Below are 16,836 nucleotides of genomic sequence, written 5' to 3' on the forward strand. Positions count from 1 at the left end.
TAATTTTGAGAGAGAGAGAGAGCAGGAGCAGGGAGGTGGGCAGAGAGAGAGGGAGAGAGAGAGAATGCCAAACAGGCTCTGCACTGTCAGTGGGGCTTGAACTCATGACCTGCAAGATTGTGACCTGAGCCAAAACCAGTCATCCCTCATTCTTTCCCTTGTGCATGCACCACCCTCCCTTCCAGTCTGGAGACCAGATCACCCCTGGGAACTCTCCTCACCCGATGGCTTGATCTCAAGAGGCAAGATGTAGCCTCTTGATTCCCTGTCTCTCAGCCAAGCTGTTCCACACTCTGACATTCAGGGATCCCACTCAGATCTCCAAGCTCACTTAAGCCCAGGTCACTGGGCTGTGGACCTTCCCTGCCAACTGAGTGAGACAAGTGGCTGGCTGGCCTTGAATCCAACTAGGAGACTGACACTTCCCAATGCCATCCAAGACCTCAGCCAGAGGGAATGTGGCTTTTGCCACAGTCCAGGGCTTCAACCACTGCTCTTTGCTTCCTGCCTCCTCAAGACACATGTCCCAGTGCTCTCACAGACACCACCACTGGGGCTCCAAGTCCCTGAGTCCAAAAGCCCGGTTCCTGATCCTGCCGATGGCTAACCTCTCCTTTCCCTGGTGGGCACTTTTTGTGACTTGAACACATTGAAGCACACACATTCTTAAATGAAATTACATTTCAGGCAAATGCAAAGAGGCATATAGAATTCATATTTGTAAAAACCAAAGAAGAAAAAATCCAAAGAGAAAAAAAAAACAGCCTTGCATGGGAATGATAAACATCACATTCAACAAGATGGTTATCCATGGGGTAAGAAGGAGGGGTGTAGTCAAGGAGTAGGGCTTCTATGTTATTTGTAATATTTTAGTTTTTAAAAAACTTTGAGGGGCACCTGGGTGGTCCAGTCGGTTAAGCATCCAACTTCAGCTCAGGTCATGATCTCACAGCTCGTGGGCTTGAGCCCCTTGTTGGGCTCTGCTCTGACAGCTCAGAACCTCGAGCCTGCTTTGGATTCTGTCTCTCTCTCCACCCCTCCCCCACTTGCACTCTAGCTCGCTCTCTCTCTCCAGAATAAATAAACGTTAAAACAAATTTTTTTTAATAAAAAAATTTAAGGGGCGCCTGGGTGGCTCAGTTGGTTAAGCGTCCGACTTTGGCTCAGGTCATGATCTCGCAGTCCGTGAGTTCGAGCCCCGCGTTGGGCTCTGTGCTGACCGCTCAGAGCCTGGAACCTGTTTCAGATTCTGTGTCTCCCTCTCTCTCTGACCCTCCCCTGTTCATGCTCTGTCTCTCTCTGTCTCAAAAATAAACGTTAAAAAACCTTAAAAAAAATTTAAAACAACTTTTTTGAAATAAATGTGACAGACTCTTGAGCTGGACAGAGCTGGTGGTTGGAACAAAGAGATTGAGTACATTATACTCTACAATTTCCAGTGTGTTTGATATACAGTTTTTTTTTTTTAAATCAAAGAAACAGTGACTTCAGGAAATCAGTTGGGGTGGGGAGTCGGCATGTCATGGTGGAGGGTGGGGCGTAGTGGGGGTGCTGGCAAGGTGTCTGGGATTTAGTGGAAGAGGAGTAGGCAGCTAGACCCAGGCTCCTGAAGCTGGCAGGGAGCATGGAGGGAAGTGCCAAGATCAAGATCCTATCACAGTTCAGGGTTGGGACAGGGGAGTCCTAATATTCACGAAAGTGAAAGCGCGGGAGAGACGTTGAGGGTGTGTGCGCAGAGGGTGTGTGCCTGGTAAACCCCATAGACGTGGCAGCTCCGGGTAGGGGCCAACCAAGCTGGGGTGGCAGGTTCTTCCTTGCCCTGCTGGCTGCCAGTCCCCAGGGAGCCTTGCACCAGGCGGACAATGCACCAGGTAGACTCTTGGCTCACCCCCCTCCTTCTAGGCTGTCTGACTCCCTGCAGGGGCCCCAAGCCTTTCACCAACCTGAGCTTCTCTTTTTTCTCCACCCCTGCCCTGAGAGCTCCAGAACCTCAGGGAGCCCAGAGAGCCTTAGACTTTCAACTGGGGGTGGGTACTGAGCTTTCTACACGCAAAGCAACAGTGTTTGGGTGGGACGGGGTAAACAGTGTGACTGAGAAACTAAAGGGAGAGTGTTCTAGATAGCCTTCCCTGGACGGAAATTGCCTTTCCTTGGGGAGGGCCAGGCTGATGACTCAGGTTTAGGGGAGAGGCTCCACTCCAGAGGGTCTGCCCCTGATGGTCCAGCTGGGGAATAGGAGGCTAGGGAGAAAAGGTTTCTTGAGCCTATGGTGACCTAATCAGCCAGCTCTGGTGTTTATAGTTTGGAGGTTTGCTACCTTCATGGCAATCCATCCCACCCCTACTCAACAGTTAGAAGAGTGGAGACAGACAGACATGACCCCCAACTTCTGGCTGGGATCCTGGAAGAGGTAGAGGCTGGCATGGATTCTCCTCAATCCATCCTGGACAGAGTCAGGAATCCACACGGGGCACCCCCTCCCCTGTAGGTCCAGATCCTGAGACCCCCAACAGGATCATACATTATGGGCTGAGGTATCCCCTTTGCTTCATCCCAAGCTTTGGGGGTTCCTGACTCACTTTCCTTTCACCCTCCCCCAGGGTACCACCCCTCTGCCTTCTGTGTGAGTTGAGGGTGATGGGAACCTGAGATGCTTGACATATTGATTCCCTTTTCCCAGGGCTTGAAGAAAGAGCTGCTCACTGCCCACTGGCCAGGATGTGGGATAGCAGCCCCTAGTGTGCTCAGATTCCTGACCTAGGACATATTATCTATTTAGGAATTTTACTGGAGGCCTGGGAAGAGAGAGCATTGGGAGGCGACGGACTTGGTGGGCTGAACTCTATATGCCAGACTGTAATGAAGACCCTCTCCATCCCTTTCTGAACAACTTTGTCTCCCTATCTCTGTTTCTTTTTTCTCTGTATCTATCTCTCTGTATCTATTTCACTCCTATCCTTTTATTTATCTCTCTCTTTTTCTTTCTCTTCTTCTCTTTGTGTTTTTCTCTTTCTCTCTGTATCCTGCCCCCCCCCCACCCATCTTTTTCTTTAATTCTCTCTCTTGCTACCTGTGTGTTTATCTGTATGTTTCTCTTTGTCTGCATGTCTTTACTCTGTCTCTCTCTTTTTTTGTCTCTGTTCCTCTTTGTCTGCCTAAGGCTCTCTGTCTGTCTCTCTCAGTTCCCTCCAGGTGTCTATCTCTCTCTAACTTGCTCTTTTTCTGTGTGTACATGCCCATGTCACCCTCTCCCTCTGCCACTCCCCTACCAGGCTGGCCGCCATCCCTGGTCTTCTCCAGCTGTGAACGGGTCAGCGGGGCAGGAGCCCCAGAGGCAGCTCCCGGATATGCTGAGTGGGGCTTGGGAACCACCTCGAGGAGATGGGCTGCCCCTGCTCACTGTCATCGTCACTGCCTTTGTCCTGCTGGCAGTCTGTATTGTGGTGGCAGTCCACTTTGGGCCAAGGCTACATCAGGGCCATGCCACTCTCCCCACAGAGCCACCAGCCCCGAAGCCAGAGGGTGGCATCTACCTCATCCACTGGCGAGTGTTGGACCCCTGGGACAGTCATGAAGATGCCCAGCAGGAGCCTCCTGTCCCTGGCTCCTACCCTGTGCCAGATGGGCCTACGCTCAGCATTGAAGAAGTCACATATCTATAGGAGGAAGACTTTGAAAAGCTGGACTGACCTGGCTCAGAACAAGCAACTGGACAGAGAATTAGGGCAAAAGAAAATTGGGTCTTGGGCATCAGAGCTTTGGAAGGGCACACATGGACTCAGCAGGAGCTGCTCTCCCTGCAGAATATTTATAGAGAAAGCCCTGATGTGGACAGGAGAAATAAAAGAAACTTGAGGGCTTTGCCCAGAAACATGCTGCTGTGAGCATTCCGAGTGCCAAAGGCCACCTTTACAAAGCTACCCTCTCCTTTTCAAGGACCATCAGATCCCTGACCAAGTCCTCACTCTCTCCTCTCATCCCTAATCTCCTTTGCTTTTGTTGTTAATGTGAGTCCAGCTTGAAAGATTCCACCACCCACTCCACCTCTGTGCAGGGATATCAGAGTCTCCCTGTGGAGGTCCCGTCCCCAAAGCCCCCAGGTCCTGTGAGGGCCAGCCAAGGAGAGGGAAGGCAAAGAACCCAGGGGTCTGCCTTTTCCGGGACTCAGGAAGAGAAGGAAAATTTGCTGCCTTTCACTGATTGAAAGACATCCCTTTGGCTTTTGGTGTCTAGGCCTTGTCAGCAACTTCCGAGGCCCTTGCAAAGCCCCAAGCACCAATTCTAGCTCCTCAAAATGCTTTTGAATGCCTTCCACTGTGTTGGGGCAAGACCCTGTCTCACCTTCCCAGTGTGGGATGGGGGGATTTGGGAGATTCCCATTACCTCCCCTGTTCTGTGTGTATAGGCCTATTGGAACAGGCCTAAAACTTATCCCTGGACATTTCCCAAATCCGGAACCTTCCAGTCAGTGGGAAAACAGGAAAGGAAGAGGAGCTTTGTGGAGTTTGTTTAAAGGAAGGAAGGAGTGAGGAGAGGATTTATAGGGGGTGGGGTGCGCATAGGAGTTGTTAAGATGCAGGAAGACAGAGCTGAGCCTCCTGGTGGCTCTCTGGAAAGGCACCCTTGCCCTGACACCTTTGAATCTCACTCGTGTGCTGTCAAGAACACGCAGACAGGCATTTATGGAGAGACCTCTGGGTACTTTACCCTGGAGAACGCTTGAGGACAACAGACCAACACTGGGCACTGCCCTTGGTGAAACCCTAGCACAGTCAGGAAGGGTAGGAAATAACAGAAGACAAAGAGGAACAGAGGTGGAGATTGTAATGTATACAGAGGACTGGCTTGCCTCCTTTGGGACTGGTGAGAGGCAACTATAATGTTAATAGCTGCTCCTTCTTGTAGTCCAGCTCTGTGCTGAGCACCCGGCCCATCTGTGGACCTGTGGATATTATATTGTTCCCTCCTCACCTTGGGAGGAAGAGCCACTGTTATCCACATTGTATAGTTGGGGATATCAAGATACCCAGGGGGACACAGGTACTAACCAGTGAAGGCAGGTTTGAACCTGAGCTGTCAGACTCCACAGCCTAAGCACCAAGTTGGGGGCTGGATGGGTGGGGGAAGGTCATTTTGGAAAGGCCCTTGATTCTGCCCTGGTTTCTAGGTACAGGAGTGACTGATGTAATGCTGGAGGATCCTCACATCTTGGGGACAGAATGGCTAGGACAGCTGTGAGGAAGAGGAGATTGCATCCCCCTTTACTCCCTTGGCTGTGTCATCCTTGGGGGCAGTTGGTTCCTTCTGGCAAATGTGTGCCTATGTGTGGAGTCTTTCTCCACAGAGACGATGTACACAGAAATTCATATCGAGTGTTTGTGATAAAAACAGAAGTGAGGGGCACCTGGCTGCCTAAGTCAGTAAAACATCTGATTCTTGATCTCAGGGTTGTGAGTGCAAGCCCCACATTGGGTGTAGAGATTAATTTAAAAAATTAACAACAACAACAACAACAACCAGAGGTGAGAGGTAGGGAACAAATCCTGGGTAGAACAGGTGGAACTGGTAGAAATGGGCTGCCTGTCTTCCCAGAGAGGGGCAATTTTTCCACTACAGCATTGCTACAATGGCTCAGTTTTAACAGTGATGGCATAAGATACAGCAGGTGCTTGGCTGTGTTGTCCAAGGTCCCCCAGAGTGTATCCCATCTCCACACACAAATGCTCTTCTCCCCCCACCCTTTATCCCTTTGCAGGCTCTATCATCTGGGGACATTCATTCAGTGCCCCCAGCTCCTTTGAGCAGCCCCTTGCCTGGGATCCAGCTGTGTACCCCTCATGGCATCTGCACACCTGCTCAGGACGCTCTGTATTCCCCAAGCCTCCCACTAGGGACAAGAGCCATAAAAGGACAGGCAGATGCCATGGGGTGCGCTACCTTCTGCACCCTCAGCCTGACTGCTGGGCTCTGTTCACAGTGAAATGATACTCACCACCACTCTGTCCTGTCCTAGAATAAGGAGGGGTATAAGGAAGTATGTCTGTGCAAGTGGATTTGGACATTTCAGACAATAAATGCCATTCGCTTGTATCAGAGTCCAGCCAGAGAAAAATGGCATGCTCAAATTGATAATCTGAGGAGTGTTTAAAAGGGGAGCTGTTAGACATAGTTTTATTTTTTTTAATGTTTATTTTTTCTTGAGCATGAGAGACAGAGCATGAGCAGGGGACAGGCAGAGTGAGAGAGGGATACAGAATCTGAAGCAGGCTCCAGGCTCTGAGCTGTTAGCACAGAGCCAGACATGGGGCTCAAACTTACGAGCCGTGAGATCATGACCTGAGCCAAAGTCGGACGCTCAACTGACTAAGCCATCCAGGTGCCCCAAAGGGGAGCTGTTTAGAAAGGGCAGGTATAGGGAAGCCACAAGTGGACATTACCAGGACCTGGTAGGCCTGAGCAGCATGGGGAAGGGGCAGGTAATGGAACCTGGGGATAGACAGGGCTACTGAGAGCATGGCAGAGCCGTGACTTTAGGTCAAAGATGCAGAGAGCCCATAGTGATCTTGATACTGCAGGGAGGGATCTGGGGGAGTAACTACCCCTATATCACCCTCCTCCTTCCCTCTGTTCTCCTAGTGGGGCTCCTCATGGATTGAGCATGAACAGAATCCAGAGAGCAAGGGACCCTGGTGATGCCATCCCAGGGAAGAGGAGGCAGAGAGGGATAGAGAGACAGTCTAGAAGGTCCAGTGGAAGACACCTGATGTGTCCCTTAAGTTTACCTGGCATTTAGAGTTTACAAAAAAGTTCCAGACAGTCATAGTCCTCACAACAACCCTGTGAAGTAGGTAGGGCAATGATTATAATCCTATTTCATAGATGAGCACACTGAGGTGCAGAGAGGCAAAATAACTTGCCCAAGGTCATAGGATTCATCTTGAGATGTTAAGTTCAGGGACCATCTCTGAGAGGGTCCTTGTGGGAAGACATGGTTCTTCTGGCCATTCAGCTGCTGAAGAAAGCTCCTCAATCCGGAGTCTTGGGAATCCAGAATCTTGGGGAGCGTTGGGAGTGCAGACCAGGTAACCCTGGGCTTCAGAAGACATCTGTACGGAGTGGGAGAGGCTGTTCCATGCCACTGATGAGGAGATTGGGCTCTTGGGACAGCACAGAGGGATTGCGTACCATTGAGGTCCCCACACTGCCCACAGTGACCTCCCTTTCCTCTTGCCGAAGGTGCCGGAGAATCTCCTGTGACAGGGAGAAGTTGCTTCCCTCTTCGGGTTCTGGAACAGGGATGGAGAAGGTGTGGATGAAGACCTCATATGTTCTCATTTTAACATACCCTAAGGACTGCTGGGCAGATCCTCCAAACCTTCTTCTCCCGCACATCCCGGCACCCCCTCCCCTTCACTAAACTCTGGGGCTAGAGTTTCATGGAATTCTAGAGCTAGAAGTGGTTTTAGAGATAACAGAATTCCACCTTCCCAGTTTTCAAGATGATGCACAGAGAGAGGCAGGGACCTGTCAAAGTCACACAGTGATGCAGTAGCAGAGCTGAGGCTGCAGCCCCGATGTCTTTGCTCCTGACCTGGGGCTCTTCTGCTTCTTCTGGCATCCCTAGATGAAGTGAGGCGCCCCTAGAACCCATCTCTTTACACTCCACCCAGGACAAATAGCTGAACACCTCAGAAAGCAGTTGAGTGCCCTAGGTGGAGAGGTAGGACCTCTCCCAGGGAGGAAGAATGCAGGGCTTGAATGCCTTGACCACTTGGGAAGGCCCAGGACCTGGTGCTGTCGTATCTATTTCTAACCCCTCAGGACACCTGACTCTTCCTGCCCTATAGCCTATCAACCCCTCACCCTGGTAGACAATGAGGCGGCAGTTGTTCTGACACTCAGGGGTGTCTGCCAGGATGTCTTCAAGTATTCGGCAGAAGAGTTTGGCCTGCTCAAGCCGATCCTCCCGGCTAAAGCCAGCTCGGCCATCCTGTGACATGGCAAAAAGGGTCTGCAAGGGGGTGGCATACTCCAGAACACAGATGCCTGCCTGGAGGAGGTGAGAGGAATACAGGACTCAACTAGGGCCCAGGCAGACAGACTCTGGACCCTAGTGCCACTACTGGGGCCCCCCTCCCTCAGCCTGTAGAGATGGAGCACTGGGAGGAGGTTACCCTGATGGGATCTATGCTGTCTGGTGGTCTTTGCTCCTAAAATCAGGACCAGGACTTTGCTAAATTTATCCTTCACAGATCCTCCCCCTCAGATCCCAGGGCAAGGCCCATCAAGTCACCTGCTGTCAACTGCTCCAGCTGGAAACGAATTTGGGAGCTGGGCCCTGGGGTTCAACCTGTTCTTGGTTTCCCTCAATCTATGTGAAATCTTTCAGACATTTTCAGAACCTCATCTAGGACAGCTCTATGGTCAAGTGCAAGGTATACTCAGGTTGAAATCATCCACTGTCTTGCTGGTTCTCTGAGTCTCAGTTTCCTTATCTGTAAAGTAGGGGTCATAACCATCCTTACCTCACAAGGTGGCAGTGAGGGTTAAATGAATACCCTCTGGTATGCAGTAAGTGCTAAATAAGGGTTACTTATCATTGTCCCCATTCAGAGCTGAATCTTGGCACCAACTGGAGAAATTGAGGCTCAGAGAAAGGTAGTGAATTTTTATCAGTGCTTGGCCAGCGGTCAGAATTCTGGTGCTCTGGGCCTGACTCCTCCTTAGCAGCACCCACCTCACTGCACACTCACCTGTTGCCCGTTTTCCAGAAGCGCATAGACGCTGTTGGTGTAAACCCGGCCCTTGATGCCAGCGCGGTCAGCGCTTTGCTGGGGCAGCTCATACAGGAAGCGAATGTTGGGGTCGGCCACACTCATGTCATCAGGCACTCCACAGTCCAGTGGGAAAAGGATGTGCAGCCGATGGCTCCCTGTGCCCCGTAGTATGTTGTTGTGCAGCTGATTGCATGTGAGTACCCGGGCCGGGAGCCCTGGGGTGGAAAGGCCCGAGAGGTCATTCCTACTAACCCTGTCTGCCACCTGACCCAGGATAGAGACCAGGTCATTGGTCCCCTCAATGTGCGGGTTCAAGAGAATGAAGGGTCCAGTCCACTTGCATTGTGCAGGAACCAGGAGGGGCGGAGCATTCAGGAACCCTTTCCTTCTCTCCCTCCACCCCCACCACCTCTCTCTCGCCTCACTTGTCCTTTGTCCAGATTTCTGGGCCTGCCCCACTCCTTCCCACCACAGCTTTTAGGGCTTTGAGAGGCAGGAAGAGCCCTGGGAGGTTACATTGGCAGCATTTCCAGCTGCACGGAGTCTGGCCCTATCTCCAGACGTGTTTCCTAGCAGAAGCCCTGGTGACAAGGGCAGATAGCAGTGAGATACGGGAGAACTGTGGTCTGGGCCAGCAAGTCAGAAGAAATAAGACCTGACACATGGGCTCACAGTGGAGAGGTCAAGCGTCCCTGCTCTGGACAGACCTGGGTTCAAATCCTGTCTCCTCCTCTCACTAAGCCATGTGACTTTGGAGAAGTCTCTTCACCTCGCAGAACCACAATTTTCTTATCTCTAAAACAGGAATGTTGCAGGCGCCTGGGTGGCTCAGTCGGTTAAGTGTCCGACTTCGGCTCAGGTCATGATCTCACAGTTCGTGGGTTTGAGCCCCATATCAGGCTCTGTGCTGGCAGCTCGGAGCCTGGAGCCTGCTTCGGATTCTGTGTCTCCCTCTCTCTCTGCTCCTCCCCTGATCTCACTCTGTCACTGTGTCTCTCAAAAATAAATAAACATTAAAAAAATAAGATAAAATAAAACAGGGATGTTGGTTATTCGTTGCCCACAGGGTATGAATTAAAAGGCAAAATGCACAGGAAGGACACAAAGCATGCAGTAAATATTCACTGGAAGAATTCGTGGTTAATGAGGGAGAAGTCACTGTTCCCATGGTTAACAAGGGAGAAGGAGTATGGCTCTAAGTGCCATGCTCCTTCCTGTAAATCAGGCATAATAACATCCTTCATACCTACAGAATTGCTCTGGGAATCAAATGATTTGTTAGGAATAAAAAGTCTTTGAAAAATACAGCAAGTTCTAGAAACACAAGAGGTTTTATGTCTAATTGTATGTCTTAGAGACCTAGAGAGAGGGGCATAGAGAATGACTCACCTGGCAGGATCAGCCGCAGGTACCCAATGTAATATGACCATGCCAGCCCATGGGCCACGTTGAAATTCTTTTTTTCACAGACTGCAGAGACCTCAGCTGGGGCTAGGCCCTAGACAGCAGTACAGGGCAAGGAGGCCTCCATGAAGGGTAACTGGAGCCCTCCTCCTCAAGAAGATTTCCCAATCTGCTGCCAACTTACTTCCTTCTCTGCCATTGCTGGACCCACTGTTACAGACCTTATAGGCTCTACTCTAAGGACCAACCTCTAAACTAATCCCACTCCCAGTGCTGAGGTCAGAGTAGGTCATGCTAGTTGCAGCCTCCATTCGGCTACACCCTCCACCTCTCTCTGTGTCTTACCTGGAGGTCCAGGAGGATGTTCAATGCCTGTGAGAGGCCCAAGAGGGCAAGCATCCAAGTGAAGGGCAGGTCTGTGCTGGGGAGGGTGCTGTAGAAATAACAGGACAGCAGCAGCAGGGCCCCACTGCGAACGGGGCTGCCCAGGCAAGCCTTCGTAGCTCTCCAGTAGCTGCCCTGGTACCTGCAGGTGACAGTCAAGCCCCAGGCTCCAGCCCAGCTCAGCCAGAGAGATTCAAGGAGGGGCAGGGTCGGGGGTCAAGGGAGTGAGACACATTGGGTGCCCAGTCACCACAGGTAATAGAGTCACCTGGAGTGGAGGTGACACAGCTCCTCAGTCAGATGGCAGACCCCCGTGAACAGCAGTCCCAGCTGCAGGGAGGCCAGGTGGAGCACCAGCCATCGGAGAGTATGGTCCGGGGACTCCCCCAGCCTCCAAAGGGCTGCCAGGCAGACTGCCAACAGGACCAAAGCCGCCTTCTGGGCCCCCATGCCCCTGGGCCTCGGGATGGATGGGTGCAGGCCAGTGCGGGACATCTGTGGGCACCAAGAAACCCACTGTTGTTACCCTCTCACTCCCCTACCGCTTTGGGATAGCTTGCTTTCTCCCTGGTGCCCAGCCAGAGCCAGAGGCTGCTCTTTGAGAAGCCTCTAGGACAGGCCGGACATACAGCATCCCAGAGCTCCAGTCTAGGAGAGACTTGTTGAAAACAGAGCAGGAAGACAAGTGCATGTGCCCCCCCCACCCCCGGCAACACACACACCATACCCAACCCTGTGACACCACAGGAGTAGTGAAGAAAGAAAGCAGCAACCGTCCCAGACCCAGACCTGAAAGTGTCCTGTGAGGTGCCACCCACCTAGAGGCTCTTGGGGACCTGGACTTCCCTCTTTCCAAAATCCACCCCAGGGAAGACTTTAGTCAGCAAAGGTGACACCACAGTTCAAGGGGGGCAGGCAGGGCAGCCAGAAGACTTCCACCCAGCTCTGGCTCTCGGGGGCCTCAGCCTCGGAGCCCTTGCTCCACTGCTCCTGATCCTACCTACCTTCTACCTCCGAAACCCCGGGCTGTTTCTGGAAGATGACAGGGAAAGAAAGCCCTGTGAAATGGCTCCCAGCGATAAAGGCCAGCCTTTCTGGGTACAGCCTGAAAACGAAACATTAAAAACCAATCATAACTTTTTCCACAGCGCTCCAGCCCTGGCGTCTTGCCAGACCACAGCTTAGGGGAGGAGGGTATTTCCGGCTCCCCAGGGAAGGAGGAAGGGCCCCAATAAGCCATGCCCCAGTCTTGACATGGGGAGGCAAGCTTGCAAAGGCCCTTGTTCCATTGCCCTTTGCTACCCCCGAACCGAAGGTGTGCACAAACCCGTTACAGTCCCCCGTGGCCACAACCCTGACCACCTCGAGCCCTCATGATCAAACACCCTCTACCAACACCCAGGCAGGACTCCATGCGACCAGACCGACACTCCCAGACGCACTACACCATGCTTCCCTGCCTGATTATTTTTATTCTGATTTCCAGATGCAGATCCTCTTTTTCTGAAGACTGTGATATCAGGAAGGAGGTGGGGAGAATGAACAGTTATTTCCTGTAATGACAGCCTTTCTAGTAAAGGGCTTTATGGCAGCAGAAAGCCCACAGGGGAGTGGAGTTTTGGCTCTCCACAGGAAGCAGCCACGCCTATGACTTCTCAGAGAGAACCCTGCAGTTCCAGCCAAAAAAGCAGTCAAGTGGAACCTCATCGACATCATCATCATCATAAGGTATTCACCACGCACCAGATATTATGCTAAGTGTTACATATATTATTTACTTAATCCACTGAGCAACCCTGTCAGGTAGGTATAATACTATTCCCCATTTTGCAGACGGGTAATCTGAGGCTCAGTGTGGTGAATTGCTTGCTCTGTGCCTTGATTTCATGAGAAGGGATAGAACATTGACCAGGACCAAGTTGCATGCTTAAGATTTCCCCTGGGGTGGCAGAGGGAGTGTCTCAGGGCTGCTGTCTCGCAAACTGATAAGCTGATTTGATTTGAGGATGGCGCAGACCTCAGGAGTGGGATTGGGGGGCACCCACAGAGGGGCAGCAGTGTATTCCTGCCCAGGTCAGAGAGTCTGCGCCTGGACCCTTCCCCACATCGCAACCGGAAACAAGATGACACCCCACATTCATACATGACACTGGCCTCCCAGGAACAAGGAGGTTTCCTAAAAACTCTTGTTTGTGAAAATCACTTCCTACAAATGGAGGAATTCCTTAAACCTTCTCTTTCCTGTAAGTGGCTCACAAGGGGGCCCCGTGAGGCGAACAAGGACTCAGCTGCTTCAAAAGCAAAGAAAATGAAGGGTGCCCAGAAGAAGGCCTGAGCAGAGCCCTCCCAGAGCACAGCTTCACACCTGTCCCAAGAGTCAGCTGTGCCCAGCAACCTGTTCCCCCAGGCTGCCCAAGACCCACCCCTTCCAGGGGTCACCCGCCGCCAGCTCTGCGCCCCCACACCGGTCATCGCTTCCCCCGCACCTGTTCTTCATCCCACCCCTTCTGCTGGAGGAAGTTCCTCCATTTGATAGGCCAGGTAGGCACTATGCATCATAAGCCTTAAAAAACATGTGTGATTGTGGACGTAGCAATCCACTTCCAGGAACCCTTTGTCAAGGAATAATCAGACAAGCGCACAAAAATGCCCATTTTTTTCAGATGTTCATAGCAGTGTTGTTTACACGGAGAAAAACTGAAAGTTATCTAAATGCCCAACAGTTGAGGACTTGTTAACTAAATTGTGATTCACCTTACAGTAGAAGGTTGGGCAGCCTCTAAAAATGATGATGTAATTTTGTATTTATTGACCCTGAAACAGGCTTATTATATATTTCTTACTGGAAAAAAGCAGCATACAGGACAATTAATCGCATTTTAAGAAACTTACTTTGCATGACAAAATGTGTGGAAGCACATAGTTCAAAATGCTAACAATGATTATACAGTAGGAATGTAGGGGATTTTTAGTGTATTTTTCCCTCTTTGCTCATTATGTTTACTTGGGTTTCTTTTCCCAATGTGGAACATGTATTGGTTGTTTCCTGCTTCGAGTATGCTTTAAAAGGAAAAAAATCCCAGCATTGCCTCAGGGCCTATGGGATAGGATTGCTGGAGAGTCTGTCAGGCCCGGTCCTGTTGTGACATGCACAGCAGGGCAAGACAGTGGGTCTTATGCAACTGCACCAGTGATTAACTACAGCTGCAGAGGCGGAGGGTGGGCTTCTGTTCTTTTTCTGAAGGGAACCTGGAATACCCAAATCTAGACTTCCAGGAAGAAATGCCATTTCAGCTGAGCTTGGAAGGAGCAAGGGAAGAGTGGTGGAGAGGAGTGCCGGTGAGAGCATTCTGATAGAGCAGCTGGTGCGAAAGCCCTGGGGTGGGCAAGACTTTGGTCCATGGAAGAACAGAGAGAAGGCTGGCATAGCTGGAGCACGAGATCATGTTGGGGTTCTGAATTAGTTTCCTAGGGCTACTGTATCGAAGCACTATAAATGTGGTGGCTTAGAACAACAACAAAAGTTTTTTAAATTTTATTTATTTTTTTATTTATTGAGAGAGAGAAAGAGAGGGTCTGAGCAGGGGAGGGACAGAGAGAGAGAGAGAGGGAGAGAGAGAATCCTAAGCAGACTTTACACTGTCAGCGCAGAGCCTGATGCAGGGCTCCATCACCCAAACCGTGAGATCTTGAACTGAGCTGAAATCAAGAGTCGGATGTTTAATCAGCTGAGCCACCCAGGCACCCCCAAAAAACAGAAATTTGTTAAACAGAAATTTATTCACAGTTCTAGAAGCTGGAAGTGTGCAATGGCAGGGCCATGCTTCCTCTGAAGTCTCTAGATAAGGATCTTTTCTTGCCTCTGCACCCTTCTGGTGCCCCACCCACCCACCCGCCGTCCGGGCATTCCTCGGTTTGCAGCTGCAACCGTTCAGTCTCTGCCTCTGTCACAGGGTGTTCTTCACCCGTGTGCCTCTGTCTTCACCTTGCGTCTCCTCTTATAAGGACACCAGTCCTGTTGGATGGGGCCCACCCTGATGACTTCATCCTAACTTGATTACATCTGCAAGGACACTATCTTCCAGGTACTGGGAGGTTAAGACTTCAACATATCTTTTTGGAGGACACAATTCAACCCATAACAGGGTCAATGGTGTAAGAAGGGGATGGGAGAATGGGTCTGTGACCGGGGCCTCGGGGCCTACAGCGTGTCACAACAGCTGTATGCATGGGATCTTCCTCACCACTTCCTCTGTTCTGACAGACAGAGACCTCGAAGCTCTTCTGGGCTGACCATCTGGCATCCAAGGCGGAAGCCAAGGGTCAAAGCAGGGAAGTTAGGCCCAAGTTTCAGGCTGCCTGGCTCACAGGTTGCTGCCCTCAGGCCAGTGTTGCAGAGAGTAGCATTCTGTTCCACAGTCGCCCTTCTCTTAGGGCCTCCTCCTCACTTCCTGGTAGTTGCTTCTTCCCTCCAGACACTCCACAAGTGCTTGTCTGGGCCGGCACTATGTGTTTCTATTTCTAGCCCCATTACAGTTCCCATGGACCTTGTCATCAGTGTTCCTGGGAGAGAAATAAACCCCTAAACACTCATTCAGGGGACCCTGAGCCTGGGACAGAGTGTGAGTGGGATTGGAAGGCCTCTGGCTTCTGAGGTTGCCCACACAATCCCTTTCATGTGGAAAGGTCCCGGAATCCTGCTAGGATAAGGACGACATGGGGTCATATGGTAACTCTATGTTTAACTTTTTGAAGAACCAGCAGACGAGTTTCCAAAGCGGCTGTGCTATTTTGCATTCCCACCAGCAGTGCATGAGGGTTCTAATTTCTCTACATTCTAGCCTATACTTGTTTCTTATCTATCTTTTTGATTATACCCATCCTAGTAGGTGTGAAGTAGTATCTCGTTATGGTTTTGATTTACATTTCCCTGATGGCTAATGATGTTGAGCATCCTTTTATGTGTTTATTGCCATCGTATATCTTTTGCAAGAAATGTCTATTCGTATCCTTTGCCCATTGTTAAAATTAGGTTGTTGGTCTTTTAATTATAATAATAATGTATTATTGTAATTATCATAAGAGTTATTTATATATTCTAGATGCAAGTCCCTTTTCAGATATGTGCTTTGCAGAAATTTTCCCCTATTCTATGGGTTGTCTTTTCACTTTCATTGTGGTGTCCTTATATCACAAAGTTATTAACTTTGATGAAATCTAAATATCTATCTTTTCTTTTGTCACTTGTCCCTTTGGTACTATATCTAAGAAGCCATTGCCTCATCAAGGTCACCAAGGTTCAAACCTATGAGCACCTGGGTAGCTCAGCTGGCTAAGCATATGGCTTCAGCTCAGGTCATGATCTCATGGTTTGTGAGTTCAAGCCCTGATTTGGGCTGTCAGCGCAGAGCCTGCTTTGGATTCTCTGTTCCCTTCTCTCTCTGCCCCTTGCCCTGCCTCTCTTTCTCTCTCTGTCAAAAATAAATAAACATTAAGAAAAAATTTTTAAAAACAACAACAAAGATTCAAACCTATGTTTCCTTCTAAGAATTTAATAGTTTTGGCTCTTACATTTAGGTCTTTGGTCCATTTTGAATTTTTTGGATGTGGTTTGAGTGAGGGGGTCACAGTCATTCTTTTGCCTGTAGATATCCAGTTGTCCCAGCACCATTTGTTGATAAGACTATCTTTCTCCATTGAATTGTTTTGGCACCATTGGCAAAAATCAATCGACCAGGAATGTGAGATTTTTTTTGTGAATTCTCAGTTCTTTTCCACTGATCTGGAAGTCTATCCTTATGCCAGTTCGTACCATCTTGATTACTATAGCTTTGTAGTAAGTTTTGAAATCAGGAAGTATGAATCCTCCAACTTTGATCTTCTTTTTCAAGGTTATTTTGGCTATTCTGGGACCCATACATTTCCATATGAATTTTAGGATCACCTTGTCAACTTCTGCAAGGATGCCAGCTGAAATTTTGACAAGGTTTGCACTGAATCTATAGGTCAATTTGAGGAGTATTACCATCTCTTTTTTTTTCCCTAATGTTTGTGTTTATTTATTTAGAGAGACAGCATGCAGTGTTGGAGTAGGGGCAGAGAGAGAGGGGGAGAGAGAATCCCAAGCAGGCTCCAGACTGTCAGCGCAGAGTCTGATGCAAAGCTCAGTCTCTGAACCGTGAGATCAGGACCTGAGCCGAAATCAAGCATTGAAAACTTAACCAACTGAGCCCCCCAGGCACCCCTCTATTCTGCTTTTTCACTAAGGAAC

The 16,836-nt window shown here is 50.1% G+C and overlaps 2 protein-coding genes and 1 long non-coding RNA gene across 6 annotated transcripts in view; 2 read left to right on the forward strand and 1 right to left on the reverse strand.

Annotated features, from left to right (window-relative positions):
• LOC128315353 (uncharacterized) overlaps positions 1 to 16,836 on the forward strand; it is a 59,591-nt gene that overhangs the window by 33,562 nt on the left and 9,193 nt on the right. Inside the window, exon 2 of the long non-coding RNA XR_008298121.1 lies at positions 12,052 to 12,293. This is a non-coding gene — a long non-coding RNA (uncharacterized LOC128315353). The remainder of the gene's footprint in view (positions 1 to 12,051; positions 12,294 to 16,836) is intronic.
• Positions 1,575 to 6,062, forward strand: SMIM33 (small integral membrane protein 33). The gene is made up of 2 exons (XM_027077000.2): positions 1,575 to 1,871; positions 3,273 to 6,062. The coding sequence occupies exons 1-2, from the start codon at positions 1,863 to 1,865 to the stop codon at positions 3,660 to 3,662; spliced, it is 399 nt and encodes a 132-aa protein (XP_026932801.1). The 5' UTR covers positions 1,575 to 1,862; the 3' UTR covers positions 3,663 to 6,062.
• Positions 6,170 to 12,090, reverse strand: STING1 (stimulator of interferon response cGAMP interactor 1). 4 transcript variants are annotated; one of them, XM_015064053.3, is made up of 8 exons: positions 11,962 to 11,980; positions 11,570 to 11,670; positions 10,834 to 11,060; positions 10,527 to 10,707; positions 10,167 to 10,275; positions 8,754 to 8,992; positions 7,864 to 8,050; positions 6,170 to 7,286 (listed from the first exon to the last, which is right to left on the reverse strand). In XM_015064053.3, the coding sequence occupies exons 3-8, from the start codon at positions 11,058 to 11,060 to the stop codon at positions 7,096 to 7,098; spliced, it is 1,134 nt and encodes a 377-aa protein (XP_014919539.1). In that variant the 5' UTR covers positions 11,570 to 11,670; positions 11,962 to 11,980; the 3' UTR covers positions 6,170 to 7,095. The 4 variants fall into 4 exon arrangements, with proteins under 4 accessions (XP_014919539.1, XP_014919546.1, XP_053077677.1 ...); XM_015064060.3 differs by lacking the exon at positions 10,834 to 11,060 and having other exon boundaries at positions 11,962 to 12,090; XM_053221702.1 differs by lacking the exon at positions 11,962 to 11,980 and having other exon boundaries at positions 11,570 to 11,698.

The sequence above is a fragment of the Acinonyx jubatus genome, chromosome A1, assembly GCF_027475565.1.
Source record: "Acinonyx jubatus isolate Ajub_Pintada_27869175 chromosome A1, VMU_Ajub_asm_v1.0, whole genome shotgun sequence".
Classification (NCBI taxonomy): Eukaryota; Metazoa; Chordata; class Mammalia; order Carnivora; family Felidae; genus Acinonyx; species Acinonyx jubatus.